This window comes from Ornithodoros turicata, chromosome 6 (assembly GCF_037126465.1).
Source record: "Ornithodoros turicata isolate Travis chromosome 6, ASM3712646v1, whole genome shotgun sequence".
Classification (NCBI taxonomy): domain Eukaryota; kingdom Metazoa; phylum Arthropoda; class Arachnida; order Ixodida; family Argasidae; genus Ornithodoros; species Ornithodoros turicata.
Genome location: NC_088206.1, coordinates 58,633,513 through 58,655,815, shown reverse-complemented (window position 1 = coordinate 58,655,815; position 22,303 = coordinate 58,633,513). Strand labels below are relative to the sequence as shown.

General features: G+C 48.6%; 1 protein-coding gene and 1 long non-coding RNA gene across 4 annotated transcripts in view; one reads left to right on the top strand and one right to left on the bottom strand.

The window, feature by feature from the left end:
- The window catches only part of LOC135396808 (uncharacterized), a 31,291-nt gene extending 14,645 nt beyond the window's left edge, over window positions 1–16,646 (top strand). For 2 of the 3 annotated variants that reach the window (XM_064628000.1, XM_064627999.1), the window contains exons 6-12: window positions 3,147–3,366; window positions 4,398–4,557; window positions 6,188–6,336; window positions 13,612–13,750; window positions 15,371–15,535; window positions 15,739–15,870; window positions 16,359–16,646. In XM_064628000.1, the coding sequence (XP_064484070.1) occupies window positions 3,147–3,366; window positions 4,398–4,557; window positions 6,188–6,336; window positions 13,612–13,750; window positions 15,371–15,535; window positions 15,739–15,870; window positions 16,359–16,523 (1,130 nt within the window). In that variant the 3' untranslated portion in view covers window positions 16,524–16,646. The remainder of the gene's footprint in view (window positions 1–3,146; window positions 3,367–4,397; window positions 4,558–6,187; window positions 6,337–13,611; window positions 13,751–15,370; window positions 15,536–15,738; window positions 15,871–16,358) is intronic. The other variant, XM_064628001.1, reaches the window with a different exon arrangement.
- A 2,817-nt stretch (window positions 16,647–19,463) lies between these two features.
- LOC135398113 (uncharacterized) lies at window positions 19,464–22,303 on the bottom strand. The gene is made up of 2 exons (XR_010424004.1): window positions 22,163–22,303; window positions 19,464–19,706 (listed from the first exon to the last, which is right to left on the bottom strand). It is a non-coding gene; the product is annotated as an uncharacterized LOC135398113 (long non-coding RNA).

Here is a 22,303-nt window from a genome sequence, read left to right as displayed (position 1 = left end):
AACGGGAGGGGGGGGGGGTTAACCTTTGCACTAAAAAACTAATAGAAATCAAGAAAGCAGTCTCAGACGTCTAATACAAATAACGATCGAAATAAAATATGTGGGTAATAAATTGGTATATGCCGACGATGCCCCATGCAAGCACAGCGCCGCCGACAGCCTCCGATGACCATGTAAAGATGGCGCCGAGTGCAGGAGAAGGCGAGAGCGAGGTGACGCATTTTGCGCATATTAAGCTCCTCCCAGTGTCCAAACTCTTGGAGACATAAACGGCGCTGTAGCAGACGATCCTCGGCAGCCATAAAAGCACTCGGATGTGCTGTCGTCACAACATGCCAGATGGAGCTGGGAGTATTCAGCGCCGCTGCGCGCATTCTTTCACACTAACGTTTTTAGGGAACGTACGCTTCCTAAAGGAAATATTTTGCGTGGCAGACCCTGAAGGTAATATGTTCATATCACGTGGCAAAAAAAGAAAAAAAAAGTCAATTCATTGGTGGATCTGACGGAAATGCGTTAGCATTAAAACTCGAAAACCCTTTACGAACTCCCCTTCACAACGCTAGCGCAAAACAGCATCCGCAGCCAAACGAGCCTTCTTTCGCTGCCGCTCCTTTGCACAGCTTTCATAACCCATGGCGCGCCCACGCAGACACGTCTGAACCTGTCAACCACCACAGTTGCATTGCCGAGTGCCGACGCATCGGCGTCGCGTCACGCTCTGCATGCGCTCTCTCCTTCCCTCTCCACCCACTGCGCATGCGTGCCGCGCCGTGGCTACAGACCAACCATGCCACGATTCTCGCGTAGCGAGGATTCGGGCTGGGTCCCATAGATTTATGCGAGCAGCAGCACCAAAACAGCAACAGGGCAATATGGCGGCAGAGGAGCTTTCTGCTGCCGCTGCTCTGCTGCTGGAGGCGTCCCATAGCTTCGTTTTGAATAAGCGGCAGCAGCGGCTTTCTTCTATGGACTGGCATGGACGTGAAAGTAATTTGCTTGTACATTATCAGGTCACGGGTTTTGAAGTACTTTCCAGAAAACAAGCGAACATGTAGCTGCAACTGGTATACACAACATATGTATCACGTAGGTTCGGTCGAATACTTTATTGAACTTTATGAACTGAATTATGTCCTGAAAGCGCGCTTCACGCAGTCCCGATGATTGAACACTCGCTCCAAACTACTGGCAATCACAAGGGTATCCAGGTCCTCAGAAACAAATCACAGAACAACCAGACACAAACCTTCTGCCGTCACTCACTGCCCTGCTAACCCTAAACACCGTCGAACGAAAACAATACCAACCAGCCTCCTGATTGGCTTTCGAAACCGGCTGCTCAAACTGCAGAGCAACAAGGCAGCACAGCAACCAAAATTCGGATACGAGAGCAGCTGGGAATTTCTGCAGCTCGGCAGCGCTTCTGCTCTCGCCCAGTGCTATGGGACCGCTCGTGTCGCTGCAGCTCTGCTGCTCCGCTGCTGTTGCTCTGCTGCTGCTGCTCAAATCAGGGCTAAAGTAAATGTGTTCGAGGTGCTATTCCGTACTCCTTTGAGCCAGCAGAGCCAGGGGCCTGCTGACAAGCCCTAACCACGGTCCCTTGATAGCTTTCTGGACATGCAGCTCCATCAAAAGTTGGCCTAGGGACAACGGGAGCCGCGTGGCGGCGCCGCGATCGGAACCTGGCAGAAGCTCTCGCTCGTTTCAGCAGCTATAATGTCAATAATCGTTTTCTATTCGACTTCATTTTATGCGGAAAGCTGCTGGCGATCAGTTCACGTGGCATGATGTATTGTCGCAAGGCAACTATCTTCAAACCCTCAACTGGAGATTCTGGAGCCGTTTATCTGCATAGTACCCGGCGGTAAGGTGATGCGTACTTTAGCGTAGAAGACCTTCTACCTTCTTCAGACCGTTAGTGCGCCCATGCCAGCGTACTAATTCACGCGACTGGCCGATCGCATTCATACCAGTCTCTTTCAAGTGGTATGAGATGGCTTACTCTCAATTGTTGCCGCGACGCTGATGAAGGCAAAAGTATAGTTTCTAAAAGGATCTTGACTGACTCAGACATGTCAGGAAATTTAGCCGCTCTGTCCTTGTCGTTCGTCTCTTGCTTTCGTCATCTCGTGTCGACCTCATTTCTTTTCCGATACTGAAAGGAGCCGCCATGTGTTCGACACGCTTGCGTGAATCAATCTCTTTTTATCCCGCCATGCTAAACAATTTTAATGATTCGTGTAGAGGACTTTCTACAGTTTATCGGGACAGTTACACGACCGCATAGTATTTGACGCGCTCGGTCGGTCGCGATTACACGATTATTGCACCAGTTAACATCTCTGGGAGCCAAATCAGCTCAAAAGCCCCGTTGTTTGAGCAATTTTCTTTCAGATTCTATTCATAAAAGCACTGAGTTCATTGTTGGTGTCGACAGCGCATGCTTTCTTTTTACGGGGACGTTTCCCTGGGCTCGTTGTCTGACGGAACAGCTACGCGGTTTCAGCGTGCTCAGATATGACGTGCAGCCGTCGAATATGCGCAGCACTGCATCTTCTAGACGCTTTGGCTTTCCACGCTTGTGCAGAACTTTCTCGCCGTTGATGACGAATTCGTCGTGCCAGACGACATCGCCGTGATCAAAGTGCTTCTCGCAGACAGGTTTGTGAGGCGAGAAAGAACTGTACCGCCCACCTTGAATGCGAGGAATGGCACCTCTCACGCCTCCTCAGGATCCGCAGGAAACGGGAACATCAATCCCTTGCCGCCTCCCGAATACCCGGAACGACATTTCGTAACACAGCATGTTTCCGGCATGCTGCTAGCACACAGTTACCACGCGACAGCAGCCGAAACACGTGTACTGCAATGGGAGACGCAGGCGTTTCACTCCCGGGTTTCCGATGGCAGCGTCTCCGCGCGACCGGTCCGGTCCCTGGGCAAAGCTTCCCCATAGAGTTACGGAGAAGCTGCGTGACCAGGAAGCTATCAAGGGACCGTGCCCAAACTATGGTGAAACGGATGTTTAGGTTCTATACCATATCCTCACGTATACGTTTCATGATGTAATGCGTTGTGCCTGCGGTCTGTCCTGTCGGAAACGCTGAGTACGATTACAGGTCTGAAATTTGTCTGTGTCGTAGCTCGGGACAAGCGCAAGCACCCTTTTTTCTGTGCTGCCGGGAATTACGCCTCCAGTCCTCGACTATACCCCAGGGACGGTTTATGTGACGTCATCTTCTACACGCACGTGTACATCCTGGAAGAAGTAAACAGCCCCACAAACCCTGCCAGCTACGAGATTTTCCTAAACATGGCCCAGAACGCTCAAAAGACGGAATATGGACTTTCTTTCCATGCAAAGTAATGTATATGTCACTATTGACCTACTTCCTCACTCTTAAAACAGAGCTTCACCACGTAGCACTCTGAGTGCCGACCATTGCCCACACTCTTAGGGCGGACTCATGCGTTAACGTTCGCTTCTGGAGAGAGCTGGCTGCACCGTGACAAAACTGTTTTCTTCGCTTTGCTTTCCTCCTGCGCTCTAAGGTAGAAATGTAGTCGGTGCCAGCGTGCAGAACGGCAAACGACAAAGCCGTACGTTATTTTCATTCGCAGGGATCTACAAAAATGCAGTAAGCTTGCCGAATTTGTGGATTGCAATCAATTCCCAGACTGTTACTGTAGGGAGTGAAATCATTTTGGCCGAAATGTCGCGGGCTTGCGTGCCGAGGGAAGCGATTTTGTTGCATCTCCCATAGACTCCTTTGTATTAAAAATTTGACAAACTTTAATTCTCCAAAAATCTGTGGATCGCTTCAGGCCTTCAAAAATATACCATTTCCTAGATAAGCTCGAGGGAAACACGCCTGTATACCTCTTTCGTGTAGAAATTTAAAGAGGTTTACGGGAACCCTGCGAACAAAATTTCCCCATAGACTTTCTTAAAGAGTGAGTCCGCCTTAAAAAATGAACTTAACCACTGTAGCACGTCCTAGTCAACCACCACCCAAAATGACATCGATCTCTCCCCCGATTTGTTGAGAACGGAGGGAGTACGCCTTTTTGGTGACACTCATGCAGAAATGTGAATTGTTACAAAAAGGCGTACGCCATGTGCTTTCCACGAACCGAACGATAATTATCATGACAGAATGATACCGCTATCACTCTTGATTTGTGGAGAGCGTACGCTTTTGTCTGACAGTTAACGTAACAGCATAATTGTCACAAAAAGCCGTACATCTCCCGTTTTCAAGAAACCAAGGGAGAGAATTATATGTCATTCGGGAATGAAGGTCGGCTGGGAGCGTGCTATGCGGTGAAGAGCGTAGGATGTTATCCTCGCTGTTTTTGGGGCATGACTGAATAGAGCTCTATACCGTTTTCAGATATCTAGCGTTGACCATGAAGGACTTCGCTGACGTGGGCAAGGATTTGCTGCTCCGGTCGCTGTACGGGCTAGGGATTCGCCACCACGGTATTCTCAACTTCGACGGGCTTCATGACGAGAGGGAGGACCTTCTCCCGAATGTCACAAGCCTCCTTAAGGTATATGTTATCAATCGTGCCGTGCCTCAATCTTGTAAATGGGTGTTCCGAATATATAGCGTCTTCCCATGCAGAGCTGCGAAGAAATTCGAATGTGGACAAAATTTATCCTCGGGGGATGAAAGGTGTCACTATCTTCACAGCAATACAAGATACACGGAATTCATCCGTTGCGCCTCACATCTCTTTTTTTTTGTGTGTTCGTTTGTTTTTCAGTCGATCGATCTATCGGTCTTTCAGTCGGTCGGTCATTTTCACGCTTTCGTGCCCATTGAATTACTATCAGAGTAGTTAATGTAATTTAATTACGTTTCATCTGTATCTTGTACTCGAGGGAAAAATGACTTCCTGCTGTGATTCAAATGACGATGCCATAAATTGCTGTCCGCGTTAATGTCTCTTTTTCCGGAAGCCGGTGTCTTTTGTACTGCAATCACGTTTTCCATTTTTCTTATTCGCTCTCGTGTTGCGGAGCTTTTAGCATTCATTTTGCAAGATATGCTCAAGCACGATTAGAAAGGAACGGTCGCATCCCTTCCAGTCGACGAGAAAGGTCACGTGGGACCTTCCTTGTATACACAAGGTGTTTTTTAAATACAGATTTTCATTTTAAAAAATTCATAAGGGCTATAGACACGCTATTTTCACTTCTATCATCTCTGGGCCGGCGGGCGTTCTTGGCCAGATCTTGCTCGACCGTCAAATGACTAATTACCTGAAAATCGTCAATTAACTTTTTAACTATAAAAGCAACGAAGTTGTCCCAATGAGAACATCTGTTCCTACCGGTGAGCTGATATCGTAGCCGTTTTCAGAACAAAAATCCGTTCGGTAGATCGTCCGCAAAAAAATTCGTGAAGGAACACCATATTGTTCTTTATTTTGTTCATTGCTTATCTTCAGAGACCCGTCTTTGCTTCACACCCAATGTGAGAAGGTGAAGGAGCCTCATGCGTGGAAAATGCGGCCACAGTGCCGCCTCATGCGTCGAAGATGCGGAAACAAAACAAAGACACGTATGTGTCGGTTGACGCTATCGGAACTGCCCTTATCTTGGGTTGCATTTTTTTCTGTTTTCTTTTGATCTTTTTCCAGGACGCTATACTCTAAAAACAAAACTTCACCATTGCCACAAATGATAGGGTTATCGCTTCTGTTTCGAAAGAGAGCGTGTTTCGTATATGCCTGTTTGTGTCAATTTGAATGTATGATAACTGACAAAAAAGAAGAGAGAGAAAAAAAAGGCTTACGCCTCCCTATCTCATCGAATCAGGACCGATAATCCTATCGTGAGTAGCAATGGTTGGCGCAAAGCCTGCCATGCAGTGAAGTACTGTTTCTAGTGTGCACGGGTTGACTTACTCGCCCTCAGCTCTATAAAGAACCATCTTCGAATGTTCCTGCTGGAGATTGTTCGGAAACTATGTGGTGCTCTGTTCATTATGTGTTCCCATATGTTTTTTTAATTCCGTGTTACCACCGCGAAGCAACTGTGGCTATGAGCGGCGTACAGATGCGGACAGATGGAGAGAGGACAGCAGGAAGGAGTAGGGGACAGGGGGGTTAGTACGGGAGCTGGTGTTCCCATATGTCCACTCGCAAACTTTAGCTCGTGCTACAAATTTTCCAGATCCTGAAAACCCTGCAGACGGCCGAGAACAAGAACTACGCGAAGAATCCAAACTTTCTCGTTCTTGGCACCAAGATTGTGTCTCAAAACACCTTCGTGGTGTTCAACGATTACCGTTTATTCCCTGCTGACTTAACCAAATATCAGGGGTAAGGTTCACAACACTCACGGTCTTCAAGCATAGCACCGCATAGCACGCTGTGTCCCCACCAGGGCTGCGGAGTAGGGACACCCATTCCATTCCCATTCCCATTCCCAGGAATGGAGATTTGTGATAATTCAGTTCCTCGGAATAGAAAGGTGTGGTCCATTCCCTCTCCAGGGGGCTTAATCGCTTCATCGTCGTTAGTCTCGTTACGGTCGTTACAAGCTAACGAGTGGCGGTAAATTGAAAAAAAGGTGGGCACGTGACACATTGCGCGTGATGTGTACCACGGCCTTCACGTATCGCGCGAAGAGCGCTGTGCACGTGTTTTATCACGTGCCCACCTTTTTAAATTTCCCGCCGCCTTTTTGAATTTCCCGCCACTCGTTAGCTTGTAACGACCGTAACGACGATGAAGCGATTAAGCCCCCTGGAATGGCTCGGCAACTTCATTTCCTTTAGTTCCACAAAGAAAAAAAAAGAGAGAAAAGGAAAGAAAGAAAAGCAAGGAAGAAAACTCATGCATGACACCTTTGAGGCGTATGCCTTAAAACGTAAATGTAATGCCAGAGTAATGCCATTAACTCCCACGTCTGCCCCCCCCCCCCCCCACACACACAAGACCATTACATTCCAATTTCATTCCTGCGAAAAAGGGCCAAACTGAATTCCCACTCCATTCCTAGGACAATATCCGCCATTCCGTCCCAATTCCATTCCAGGCTCTGATAAATCTGGAGTGATTCCGGAATCATTCCAACTCCGGAGTGGAAACTCTGGAACACTGGTGTCAACCATTGCCACGAATGATTGGGTTACCGCTTTTGATTCGAAGAGAGAGAGAGGGGGGGGGGGATCGTCGTAAGTCTTTTTGCGTCAATTATTATTTATCATTTATTTATTATTTCTTACGCAAAATACCCAAAAGACCACGAGGGTCATTACATAGGTTAAAGCGGAGCAATTCAACAAAATGTTTATCGATGGACAGAACAATTGCAACACTACAAAAAGATAATGCTGAACGATGTCAATGTACAAAAATATGTCAGTCAACATAAGCTGACTGACAAGAACAAAAACACTGGAGTTATTTATTGGGAAAACGTATGAGAGAATGATTGCCTAAGAAACGTCAATGGGGGGATACGTGATGTTGATCAGGGTCTGAGGAAAGGAACTCCACTCGACCTCGGCTTGAGGTAGAAATGATAATCTAAATGGTTCCAAGTGACAAGCGTTTTGTGTCACCTTTAAGCTATGATCAGTACGGTGAGAGATGTAACTGGCCTTAAATATGTTTGCTGTAAGGAGGCAGTGTGAGAGAACATGCAACAAGCAGATATGGAAGAAGTTCCCTCTAAACTTTAGATGTGCGAGGCCTAAGTTTTGTTTCATTATAATTACGCTATAGATAAGATAGAGTAGACCGATGGGATAAAACGAGCACAGCTGTCCCGAGCTAAGGCAATGAGAGATGCCAAGTATATGACCTATGAGGGTCCCCTACTGATGCTGCGTATTCCAACTTCGACCTAATCAGAGTGGTGTAAGCAAGGAGGTTTACAGACGGGGGTGCCGGATACATGCTACGCCAAAGAAACGCAAGTGAGCTATTTTTTTTTTTTTTTTGCATACAGCCGCGACGTGGTCCTTCCGTGATTGATTAGATGCGAAGTGAAGCCCGAGATACTCACAGGATTGTGATGGGGTGAGGATATGACCCCAAATGGCGTACGTGTCTCTGGCATTTGCCTGTCCAGGTTAGTCTAAGTTCGCTGTTGGCAGTTTCCTGTATATTTCAGACTGTGCATTTTATAGTCAAACGACGTTTATTTCCAGTAGTCTATTTTGCAACGGTGATTTCGATTGCTATTTCGAGGTACACCCCATGCTTTCGGCCATGCGACTATATGACCAGTGAAAAAGCTTCCGGCGACGACCGTTTTTGAATCCAAAGGGGGCGCTACTGGAAGCGGGGATGTTGGTGACGTGAAAAACTCGATGGAATGTAGCCCTATCCGGTGAGTGTAGGATAGTTATCATTGGGCGGTAACTCATGATAGCCGCCCTGAACGGTGTTCACGTGGATGCCTGTATCACAACAGGTGTCCGGTAGTCCGGGAGAGGGAGTGAGGACCGAGTAGCTGCGCGACAGTGGCTGACAAAAAAGGGCGTACGCCCCCTCCTCTCTCTCTTGGAACCAGAAGCTATAACCCGATCATTCGAGGCAATGGTTGGCGTGCTATGCGGTGATGTTCCGTTGTTAGGGTGTGGTTTGTGGAAAGCGCAGAGCGTGCGCCTTTTTCTGACAATTCCCAAGCAAGCAATGGCCGATGGCCGACGGTTGGCAAAAAATTCGGATGACAGCTGGCCAACGAGTCCTTCGGCAAGCCAACGTTGGCGCAATGCTTTGCAAGCCGTCGGTCAGGGTACAGATTCGTACCAAGAAACGAGCTCGTTGGCCGAGCACTTGCAAAGCACGGCTAGGCTGGCAGGCCAAGCTCTTGCCAAGCTTGGTAACATCTCGATATGTCGCCTTGGGGAGAGGGTACCACGGAATGGTGTAGAAATACATAAGTTCGACTTTCGGTGGACCAAGTGAATGTGTCAAACCAAGAGCAGTAAGAAACGGAGACGTTATCTTCATGGTGAGTTAATATGGCAAGCAATTCATAATTTCATTGTTGTTTGTCCACACATCGAATTAAACTTGGACACTTCAACCTTCATTTTGACTAACAGGCAAACAGGACTCTCGAATTTGTGGAAGCTAACAAGACGAACTATATGTATAGTATCTGTTCTTCCTCGGGAAACAAATGCAATTGCTTTTCTTTGGGAGCTGCTTTGTCCTACTGGTCTCGGGCATCTTGCCAGCTTTCATGATTCTCCCTCACTTTATTTTTGCACTCCGTGCATATTGTCCGTTGTGGGAACACGAGCAACAAACGAAAAATGATAAATCTGTAGCAGCACTAGCTGCACCACCATCGCCATTGGCCACATGACCCTTTTCTGGCCTGCCACCTCGCGCTTGCGAGATGCGAGCTAGTTTAGTTCTTCCACTCGAGCGACCAGCCAGAGCGGTCATTAAAATAGTCTGGTCCGACTTGCCGCCTCTTGTCTCCTGGCCTCACTGAACTCGCGACAACTGGTGACCCGGACGCGATGGCCACTGGACCCCCTTCCGCTACTGGCCCTCTCCCAGGACAAGCAGGCCACTTTCTGCGTACTGTGCCAGATCGCTACCCCATCCCGCATGTTCACGATTTCGCCTCCAATCTCCACGGCACGACCATGTTCTCCAAGGTTGATTTGGTAAAAGCTTACTATCAGATTCCAGTAGAACCCTCCGACGTTTCCAAGACTGCCATCGTTACACCATTCGGCATGTTCGAATATATCAGGATGACCTTTGGTCTGCGAAACGTCGCCCAGACCTTCCAACGTTTTATGGATCAAGTGCTGCGCGGCCTCCCCTTTGCGTTTGCCTACATAGATGACATCCTCGTTGCCAGCGGGTCCCCCGAGGAGCACGAAGACCACCTTCGCGCGCTTTTCCAGCGTCTCCAAGAGTTTGGCATTGTTGTGAACGCCGCAAAATGCGAGTTCGGCAAGCCATCGCTGGAGTTCCTCGGGCACCTAATCAGCAGTGACGGCATCCGCCCCCTCGACCACAAAGTTCTTGCCATACGCAACTTCCCAACGCCAACATCACTGCGTAAGCTGCGAGAGTTTTTGGGAATGGTGAACTTTTATGGACGATTTATTCCCGGCTGTGCGCGCATTTTGCGACCTCTGACCGACATGCTGCGCGGCACGCCATCTTCAACGCCGTTTTCGTGGACGGAAGAAGCGAACACCGCTTTCCTTGCTGCCAGACGCTACTGTCTTCGTCTACCCGAAACACGGCGCGCCAACTAACATCATGGTTGACTCCTCTGACCATGCTGTTGGCGTTGTCTTACAGCAGTTTATCGACGGGCAGTGGAGACTTTTCTCCTTCTTCTCACAGAAGCTCTCTCCAGCGCAGTCCCGCTACAGGGCGTTTGTTTGGCCGTGAGCTGCTCGCTGCCTATTTAGCCATCCGCCACTTCCGGTATTTCATCGAAGGAAGAACTTTCTACATCCTGTCAGACCACAAGCCTTTGACTTACGCGTTCCTCTCCAAAGCTGCCGACAGTTACACTCCCCGTGAAGCCCGGCAGCTGGCCTTTATAAGTGAGTTCACCGTTGACATTCGCCACGTGAACGGAACCGACAACCCTGTAGCGGATGCTCTGTCCAGGATGCACGTCGATGCTGTCACCTTCCCGAAGTTGACGCTGGACTATTCCAAGATCGCCGAGGTGCAGCACTCAGAAGAAGAACTTCGGAAACTGCGAGATTCTGCCACCACTGTTTCTCTCGAAGAGGTGCCTCTGCCCGGATCGCTCCTCAAGTTAACTTGCGACATCTCCACGGGCAGACCCAGGCCGTTAATTCCGCAGGTTTTCCGTCGCCTTGTCTTTGATAGCGTGCATGCTCTAGCCCACCCTGGTATCCGCGCCACGCAGAAGCTGCTCACCACCCGCTTTCTATGGTCATCGATGAACGCCGACGTTCGGGCATGGACCCGCGCTTGCCTCGTCTGCCAACGTGTGAAAGTCAACCGGCACAACAAGGCACCTTTAGCAGCCTTCCCGCTCCCTGACGCCCGATTTTCGCACGTGCACATCGATCTGGTCGGCCCGCTTCCTCCGTCGCATGGTCATTCATACCTGTTAACATGCATTGACAGGTTTACGAGGTGACCAGAAGCAATTCCCATCGCCGATTCCACCGCCGAGACCGTTGCCGAAGCCTTTTTGCATGGCTGGATAGCCCGTTTTGGTGTGCCTGCTACCCTACCACAGATCGCGGCCGCCAGTTTGAAGCCAGGCTGTTCACCCAGCTCTTGGAGACCCTCGGCACACATCGGATACGAACCATCTCATACCACCCCCAAGCAAACGGGCTCGTTGAGCGTTTTCACCGACACCTTAAGGCTTCCCTCTCCTGCGCGCGTGAGCGTACCCAGCGGTTCGCCGCTCTTCCTACAGTGCTGCTCGGTATTCGGACGGCCCTCAAGCAAGACATCGGCGCCTCCAGCGCGGAACTCGTCTACGGGACGTCACTGCGTTTGCCGTCAGAATTCTTCCATCCTGTGCGTTCCGAAGCAGTCGAGCCATCGTCATTCCTTCGCCAACTCCGTTTAACAATGTCCCAGCTCTGCCCTTCCCCAACCCGACGACGCCTTCGTAGCCATCCCTTCATCAGCCCCGAGCTTGAAAGCTGTACACATCTTTTTGTTCGCCGGGATGTCGTTCGTAAGCCTCTTCAGTCTCATTTCGACGGCCCCTTTCAAGTTCTCTACCGATACGCCAAGTTCTACCGTGTACAGCTTAATGGCCGCGAGGACAACATTTCCATCGATAGGCTGCAGCCCGCTCACCTAGACCCCTCATCCCTAGCGCATTTCACCCAGCCGGAAGTTTCTTCCGACTCTTTGAACGAGCCTTCCGCACAGCATGACGATCGAGCCGCCCTCTCAGCCGCATCTCGACCTTTCCCAGTGCGCTCAGCTTCCAGCAAGCACATATCGTGGGATCTACCCCGCACTGTCCAGCCTGCAGCTTCAGCATCATCTTTCTCCAGGGGAGGGAGGATGATGTAGCAGCACTAACTGCACCACCATCGCCATTGGCCACATGACCCTTTTCTGGCCTGCCACCTCGCGCTTGCGAGATGCGAGCTAGTTTAGTTCTTCCACTCGAGCGACCAGCCAGAGCGGTCATTAAAATAGTCTGGTCCGACTTGCCGCCTCTTGTCTCCTGGCCTCACTCAACTCGCGACAAATCGTCATCTTACGCCGCGAGACAATTGAGTATGAATATGAGCGATGCCGCAAGGATGCTTTGCTGTGTATCTTGGCACAAGCTTGGCACAATGCAGGCTTGCTATCAAGAAACAAGCTTGTTGGCCGTGGCCGTACCAACCAAGGCCAGGCAGGCAACCCTAACTGTTGCCAAGCTTGGCCCAACCTTTGTTTGTTGCTTGGGCAAACTGCACTAGTGTCATAAAAAGCGGTGCTACTCCCGTTCTCAACAAACGTGCACAGAGAACGATGCCGCATTAGGCATGATTGGGCACTCTAAAAACAGAGCTTCGTCGCATAGCGCGCTCCAGGCCAACCATGCTCCAGAGTGATAACGCTCTTTCCCTTCATTTGGTGAAAACGAGGGCGTACGCCATTTTTGTGGCAATTATGACGAATATTACGACTATTACGAATTATAATGCCACAAAAATGGCCTGACGAGTCTACCCAGCCACAGCTCTTTCCTGTGCTCTAGTAAAAAATACGCAAAAATGCAAAATATACGTGCCGTTTTCACCGATTCCGGTTTGGTGCCAAAACGACATCCGGTTTCACAGCAGACATGCTCGGTGCCAACCACTGTGCCGGTTGATACAGTTATCGCTTCTAACTTGAGGAGAGAAAGGGTCGTATACGCATTTCTGTGTCAATGCAGATTGCCACAAAAAGGAGTGTGGTATCCCGTTTTCTATAAATCAGGAAAGCGAAAGATATAATTCTGCACGGTGGCTGGTTCCGAGCGTCCAGTCGCGGAAGGACCGGAAGTCTTCGTGGCACCGGACGTTGTGGCGGGGGCTTGCTTGTGTTTACCCGAGAATGTCATGTATAGGACCCCAGGACGTTAGGAAGCGGGGGTGCTTCATGCTTTGAGGAACAGCCTGATGTCAGTTGAGAAAGGGTGGCAGCGAGAGAGCGGTAGGAAAAAGGGGTGCAGAACTGGCGCAACGCTCGAAAGTTCATTTCAGTGCATTTTCGCATATATATATTTTTTTTTTTACTAAGGCACATAAAAGCGCTGCGGTTTCGGTTCGAGCGGATTAGACTCGTCAAGGTCGTGCTCCACAACTTTGCAATTGCGCAGTCAACTTATTTTCACTCATTATGAAGATTAATTATAAAAGTTAATCAACGGCTTCACTAATTACTTATACACCACACCTTTGAGTAGGCCCCATCAAGAATAGATATATTCAACCACTCTCCCGAAAGAAAAACAAATCGCGAATTTAATAAATTTATGGCCAGTCTTGTGTGACGCACCCTGTATTTCTTTGCTTCGCGCATGATACGGTCAGTATTAAGCATCCGAGATATTTCGGCAGACATGTCACTCCATGATATCGATATCAATGTGTATTTTTCGTCCACTGCTCATAGTTTGGCAATTAACGTGCTGCTCGTCAACACTGCGATGAACACGTGGCCTACAAGTCTCCGCATCTCTAACCCTTGGTGCTACAATGATCCACCGACTGTCTGGCAGTCCTCGACGCCACGAAAACAATCTCCGCAATTTGTAAGAACCACTGATCTCTATGTATAAAGGCTGGATCGCGCATGGGAGAGGGGCTCGAGGGGAGAGGCACGCATTCGTGCCGTCATGTTGGTGGGCCCTAAAACGCTGTGTGTGCCCATAGAAAACAATGGGAGGCAACAGATATGGTGTGTATTTATTGCGCTGCAAGCGTTGATCGTTGTTTGTCATCACACAATTTTGTAAGGTGCCAGTACGGTGTTTCACAGGTGTCCCGCCGTCCGATTCTTAATTAGGGACATTAGGGACTCGTGCGGTGAGCGTCTCTGCGCCCGTACGCTTCGAAATTCCGTGGCGTTTATTGGTTCCGTAATGCCGCCAACAATATTTCCCAAGCCTACCGATAACAAAACAGTGTGATAGCGAGATGTATGAGTAAGTCCACCAGAGAAATCATTGAGGCCGAAAAGATACCGGAATTTGGAACGTCGTGTGTCAGCACCCCATCGTTGGCGCTGTCCGATAAGGAGCCGGCTTTATAGCGAATTCAGCAGATTGTTTTCGTAAAGAAAAAGTTGCACTGATTCGAGCGTGCATGTCCTACGGCTGCTTCAACCCAACTTGCGCTGCGCACTCGCATTTCATTGGTCGTTCAGTTCGCTCTTTGTTCGTTTTTGCCTTGACCGAGGGAGTGCGAGAGAGAAGGGAGAGGGTCGCCGACTGGCATCAAAGCTTGGAACCTCGCCAAGGCTGCTGGGGCAATCCTTCCCTCTCCCTCGTTCCCTTTCTATCTCATTGTGAGCGAGCAGCGTATGTGACTTTGCAGACTGTTCTACGGCCATACGGACACTCTGTCGAGGGGTTTGCAACTACTGGATGGCACTCAAACGAACGCACGCATCATTGCATGCTTGATGTTTCGTCGACTAGTAACGGACATACTCTATGCATGTTCCATAAATGAGTGCAACCAGTCCATTCAGTTGTTTTCAACCTAAACAAATATTCATTTGCAGTGGTTCTAATAGAATTCGCACTTGATTACCTGCCGTATGTGTGCGCGTTGGCAAACATGGTTGAATATGACTAGTTCGTCCTGGGCCCCAGTTTTGAAGGATATATATATATATATATGCAATAAAATAATGTTTGTTGCTGTGTTAATATATCACTTACATACACATAGAGTATGGGGCCGGTTGGTATACATATCCATTGGCCAGGCGACAAAAGAAGGAACGAGACAGCGACGACGCAAGAACGCCCAAGCTTGGAGAATACGCTACCAACCGACCCACCGGTGCCGGCAGCTAATTAACGAATATTAGCTACATTAATGAATTTTAGCTAATTACCAAATTTTAGGAAAGTAGTTACATCCCCTCTTCGGCAGAATATCCTCCAGGCTGCATAACCCGCCTTCAGAAACTGTATCTATGCTGCTCTCATAGCTCTTCTTTGTTTTTGTTTTTACAAAAATTCTGTATCGAATTAAAGACGAATGAAAAAGAAAACACCCTTCGGGGGGGGGGGGGGGGGTAGTGGTGTGCTCTATGCGTATGAAAGACATTTCTGCATTACGATAAACGAGTATGGCATCAGTTTTCACGGTGGTCACGAGAAGGCGGAGGAGAACATGAATTTTTTTGTGTGTGTTTTCAGTACTCTACCGTACTGCATATGAAGGCGGCAAATATCAGTAAATCCATGATCGTCCTCTTCGGCTTCACGATGATTGTCAAGCTTTATACCATGCCAGCGATGCCGACAGAAAAGCATGCCTTCAACCTCGAGTGCAAAACTTACTCTGTTGTCCCTTACAGCCAGGTTTGTGAACTGTTCAGGAGCAGTGTTGTCAAACAAATTGTCCAGGTTATTACTACAGAACGATAACGGATTCCAAAGCTCGGACAAACCCACATTTCATCAGTGTACCAGCAATGTGTCAGTAAATAAATAATAATAATAATAATAATAATAATAATAATAGTCCAATGAGACCATGTTCAGGGGACCTCGGTGCTTTGCAGATATGCGATCCCGACGTAAAAGCCGAGACGGACAAGGCGACCAAGACAAAGGACGAGATAGCTTTCGCCTCTGCGCATCCAAAACTTCCGTACTATTTCACCTGGGATACGGGCGCGACTATCACGGAAAAGGTAAACGTCAAACCCTTTTCAGTGTCTCTGGCTGTGTCCTGCTGAGATTTCGTTTCCGTATATAGAACGTAATACCACGTGGTAATACGTAATGACAGAGCGCTTCTTTGTCGACGAACTTTGTGTCGAAGCACTTTCTTTTTAACAAGTGTCGGTCCGATACACGGTGGTCCGATACCACCTACAAGCTGCGCATCCTGTGAATCAGTGGGAGGCGCTCATTATTTAAATCTAAATACAAATGACTTTTGTGAAAAAAAAAAAATTACATAACTTCTAAAGCAGGGCGCCGTCGGTATTAAAATGGGTACTACCCCTTTTGGGACCTTCAGTAAGTTTCGGCTTACCAGTTCCTTCAATGAGAAGTACCAATATTTGGTACGTCTCATTGAGCCAGACGGACACCCGAATCGAGCTTCAGAAAATATGTTTCGCCGTTTCTTTGCACATTTCTCTTCACGCGTGCCTTACTATTGTGTACATTTCAGATGCGGAAGGTATTAGAGGAACTGAAAAATGAACCCGTCAAAAATTTCGGTTTCATCATGTTCGACGTCGAGTATGAAGAACCGGTGGCAAACTGTAGTAAACACGAGTCAACAGAAGATCATCCCCGGATATCTATCGCCAGGGAGTTCGTGGATACATTGTAGTGCAGTAAACCGTCGTGGAAACAGGCTCTCCTTACAACTTCACTTCGTTTAACTTCTCAGGCAGACTTGTACGTACCTTGAGTACGTACCCAAAATACAGTATTTTAAATACTTTTTCCAGTATTTTGGTACTATACTCAATACTTGTTGCAGAAGTACTTCCTTCGGTATTTTTCTACTCAGTACCCAAAATACTTTCCTTCCTCGTCAAGCCGTATCCAGCACGCTACCCCGCCGTGTCCGGATTTTCAGCTCACTGGAAGTACCCCCTTTTCTTCTTTTTCTTTTTTAGTGTGTGTGTGTGTGTGTTGGGGGGGGGGGAATTCGCGCATCTGTTATTTATCCTCCCGTACAATGGGCTGGTCCCGGGCTTGGCCTCGCTTGTCAATAGCCCGGCCCATTCGCCAGAAAACGGTTCCTATTCATATTGCCGGGTGAATCTCCAGGGGATTAGGTACAAGAGAATCCCGGCATTTATTTCCTTGGAGCTGACAGACCGGGGCTGACATACAAGAGACGTTACGAAGTCTTGGGTCAGAACATATCACCAAAGTCCACCAAACATGACTTGACGGCCACGTTCAGGATACGCGTTCCAGTTCCTGCTAATACTAAAGTACTAGTATTTGTTACTCTACTCAAATTAATTTCAGTTTGGAGTATTTTGTACTCTATTGTACTCTTTTGTACTTGTCTGAAATTCTGCGCACAGGAAATTGTCATGTGTTTCGCACGCATTTTCTCATCCAATGCCGTCGTGCAGAGCTTTGCTACACGCTATGTTTTTGCCATAATCATGCACAATGGCAATAACAGAGGCTACGTCGTGATGCAAAGATGTGAACAGCGGTTTAAGCAAATATGCGTTAATTAGACACGTGTTCTTTTTTTATTTCAAAGTGTGATGGCATTATCGTGGTAACCTCCGCGATTTTCTGTGCGATGAAAGCGGAAGCTCACTGTAGTTTTGTTCAACCTAAGAACGAAACGAAATCTAGCCCGTCGGCTCTCGAAATATCACTGCGCCGCAGATAGGACGGCGGGAGGTCACGCTGCCTCCTTGCGTGAGATAAGGTAATCGTAGTCACTCTGCTCCTGTATTGGCTGTTAAGACTGGCCGCATGACACTACGCTGCGGCAGAGAGCGCACTTTTCCACTGATAGCGCATGGTGGCGCTGCAGTATTTCTCCTGGCGCGCTATACGGTTTATTCACTGACGTCACCTCGCCGTCATACTGTAGGTTCGTACCGCATTCGTTCGCTGCTAGATGCTTTTTGGATAACTCTCAACGTCAAAAACATGGAAATTACTTGAATATGCTACAAATCACACAGCGCAGTAACTTTGAAACACCAAATATACGGTGAGTGCGATATGGGTGACGGCTTGGATGGGACCTAAAAAATGGCGGAAGATGGCAGCACACCTGCCTGCTAGCGATACTGGCGGTCTCCTACGGATGATGTCATGTGGATAAACCCTATTGCGTCTCCGTATCTCCAACGGCGTATGTAGTTGACAGACTAGATTTAAGTTGAACACGACTATATAGCAGCACTGATCGGCGATACATAACGCCACGGGTACCGCGTTGCAGCAGCCCATGCGCAGCGCAGCCTGCGGACCTCTCACTGACAAACCTGAGATCAAGCAGAAAACACAAGGAGCAAAGAGCAAAACACAAGACGCTACGGCGCAACGAGAGATACGTTCAACAGAGACTTGAGTAGAGAGAGCAACGTCTTGCTTCGTCTATCTGCTTCGGCCTATCTACAAAGGCGTCTATCTATTTCGGCTTATGCATAAAGACAACGGGATTGGGAACGCGCAAAGCATGTTTCCAGTTGTCATGCTGCTGCATAACAAAAGTGGCGAGCATCTAGCGATGATTTCGCATCATATGCGGGAGCGGAGTTTCAACTACAATTCGTGAGCAATCAAATTGGAACATGATGTTCGATATGTGATCATTTGGGATCCGCTAGTGATGTGTACGAATGTGCGAGTAGAGTGGGAGATTTTTTTGACATTTGTATTTTGTTGCATTACCTGATGCTGGAGAAATCACGTAGAGAGCGGAATTTGAAGAAAAGGGCAAGATCTGCGCTGCAAGTAGGGAGAAAAATAAACCGGTTTCACCGTCGGGTACAGTAAAACTGAACACTGTGCGTTTTTCCGTGCATGCCCTGCAGAGTTTTGCACGTGAACGTTTTATTGGCAGCTGCGCTACATAAAAACAAACTAATTTCTCTTGGAGTGCATGTGGCGCCCCTATACAAAGCAAGCGCGAACTAAGTCGTAATAACAAAACCACATTCCGCAGAGGACTGCGACATTGACTTTCAGACGATGCAACTCTTGGGATGAAGCCGCCTTTTGCTTCCGCGATGGACTGGGAACGCGAATGAAGTCACGAAAGCGACTATACAAACGTGACATCATCTGTGTCAAGAAAAGCCACCGTGACATTCGTGAAGGAATATGGCTTTGTGAAACGGCGGTGTAATCCGCCCGCGCCAGTGCCGTATTTAGGGGAGGGCAGACGGGGCACTTGCCCCGGGGCCCCCACCACAAAGGAGCCCCCACCAGTAAAGGTCTTGTCCAAGGGAAATCTGTTTTGCATGCCTGAAACGCATCCCTGAAACGGAAACTTGGTAAAAGTCTGTCCTCCGTACATCGGATAATAACACATTGGATAGACATAGAATACACGAGGGAGCCCCCACAGCACAGTGCCCCGGGGCCCCCACCACTGCAAATTCGGCACTGGCCCGCGCCGTTTCGGTTTCGCTGTCGACCAATGTCATGATTACGTCACGATGACGTTTCTTCGGTAGGGGTCTATTGGACGACGGCGAAGTGAACCCGACATGCCTCCTCTCCGTGAGAGGAATTATGGGTAGGGGGCGCACAGAATAACTGCGGCGGGAATTCGAAATACTTGAAGATATTTTCGTTTATTAATTGCATTCAGTGTTGGGATCATCTTCAGAGACACATCCCGTGCATTTGTTTTGGAACATGGTCGGCATGCAACCTTCCGGGCAATCCGCACAGCCGTCTTCGGATTCTGGCTTGCAAGTGCACTTTGGACAGCCGGTCTCTTTGTCTTTACTCAGCGAGCAGCGTCCATCTTTGGTATCGCATTCTACTTTGGGGCAGTCGGCATTCCCTTCCTCTCCTGCAAGAGATATGGAACTCGTTCAGCGACAATGACGTCTCTTACGATCCGACACATGATCGCAAAAGACGCGCGGGCTTGTGCAGATATGCACTTGAGCGAAAGTTGTGAAACTGATCATGAAATGGTTCTTTTCTTTCTTTCTTTTTTTATTGAGGGGAGAATGCCTATAAGTTCGGTTTGGTGGCCAGGTAGAAATATTACCATGCAACGAAACCATGCCGAATTTAATGACGCGATAACTCTGTAAGAAACCGATAGAACCAACAGACTAAATCCAGATAGCTGATACGTGTAAGAACCTAGCTAACAAGGTCATTGTGACATTTGACGCAACCTCTGGGTGTGGAGGGACAGGCGTACCTTGTGGGCAGTCTATCGCACGAACGCGTGAAGCTTGGACGCCGATCGAGGTGTCGTTCGGAAGTGTTTGAGAGGTTGTACCTGGACCTTAAGCGGTATCGGCTTTAACAACTATAACCAGAATCTTTGGCGAAGTTGAAATATCAAAATTTTGCTAGAATGTCGACATATGTGAAACTAAAATATGAGAATAGAAGGAAACGACAATCAGAAGAAAGGGCACCTCGAGAAAAACCCAAAAAGCCCCCAAAGTCCAGCACCGAGCGATCGAGAGAGCTACGGGAGCGCCGAAGAAGATTAGCGGCGGAGGCAAATAGACGATTTTACAAAGATGTGAGCGCCACCAAGCGCGCGACGCAAAGAAGCATGGGAACTTTGAGCGACACTGCTCTGTCGTCTGCTTCTGTTATGGTTTACCCCGGCTGTCGCTGCTGCTGCGCACACCGGGAATGTTGTTGTTGTTGTTCTACTTCCGCCTCTATCCGTTTCGTAATGCTCTAAGGCACTGTAAGTTCCCATGAGCCCTTGCGTACCACAGGTGGCGCTTGCTTTGCCGCAGGTGGCGCTGCAAGCTTACGCTTGTCCCATCCTACAGTTGGCAATGCAAGGTCTATTCGACTGCCAGCGCGCACAGCGAGCCCTTCCCTCTACCAGCAGGGCAACTTTGACTTGTGCAAGTGTGAAAGTGACATACAAAGACTATTGGAGTGCATCAGAGAGGGACCAGAGCCCACCAGAGATCCACACTATCCCAATCCCTGCAGGGCTCTAGTGCACAGAGTACTCCCTTTGTGCATGGGTGACATTCTACGTCACGTGACGGCCATGCTTCTTCAGGCAAAGCTCGGTCCAAAGATTCCCTGGCATTGCAAGTAATCTGTTGCACGTTCTCTCTTCTGTGCACTTCATCGTAACACGTTTCCTGATAATGCAGGCAATAAGAGAAGACCAGACAACTCTTTGTGGCACTGATGTTGCTTAGCCACAGTTGCTTCGCGGGTCTAACACGGAATCAAATCAAACAGATGTTGCTAGATGCCGCACAAAATGCAAAAGCTGATGTATACGTATCGAAGTGTAGAAAATCCAGCGAACCGGTAAGGACGTATGTAGGGATGTGGCTCCGACGACAGCAGTTCAGAATGTTGTGCATTATTCTTTTTTTTCTTTTAATTCCGTGTTAGCGCCGCGAAGCAACTGTGGCTATGAGCGGCGTACAGACGTGGACAGATGGAGAGAGGACAGCAGGAAGGAGTGGGGGGTTAGTATGCGTCCTGGGCCGACTTCAGGGGGAACTGTGCCGACATTCGTCTGGAAAGTCTTCGGAAAACCCAGGGAAAACCTCAGACAGCACAGCCGGTGACAGGATTCGAACCCGTGTCACCTCCCAGTCTCGGCGTGGAAAGCGATCATCCTAACCACTATGCTACGGGAGCTGGTGTGTGTGCATTATTCGTATGGAGTTTTAGAATAGCAATTGTTGGAAACTCAAAACGCAAACGCTATAACGCACGCAACTGGTCCGTCCGCACAGCGCTTAGAGAATGGCGTGTCCATGACGTATAAAGCTGCTGGCTTTGCGTCCGTCGCTCGGAGCGTCGTTACGGCTAGAAATGAGGAAATAAAAAAGAACAGAAAATAATAATAATGAAAATAAACAGAGGAATCACCTTCTCTAAGCATGCTTTGTTGTTAATAAAAAATATACTATCGCAGGACAGACCATTGTTTTCTTGTGAATTACTTTGCGACGTTTAGCAGACGACTGGATGCTCCGCTGTTTCTCGTAACGCAAAAGCTGAATTTACGCTCTGGGCATGCGCAGTTGCGATAACGCTATTACTCGAGCACGCAAAGCACCTGAGTCCGCTATTCTAAAACTCCCTATTCCGTAGCAGACGACACGAAAAAACGCAGACGGTGTCGTCTGCTAAATTCGTTCACCGCATTCGATACCCCAGCACCGTGCGAATGTTCCATAACGCGCGGTGGAACTTCTGTCCCGGAGCAGAGTGTTGTCTTTCCTTCCTCTAGAATATTCCCTTGGGGTTGTCCCACGTGTGAATACGCGGACAGGCATAGCCTGTACTTACCTTTTACGGTCACCACCACGCAGCACATGCAGGTTGCCGCCAAAAGAACCACAGCTGTCATCTTACAATCTGCTTTTCCGTCGAGTACAGCTTCTTCGTCTCAACGTCCGAGACTCTTATACAGCGGCCTGCGCAACGGCA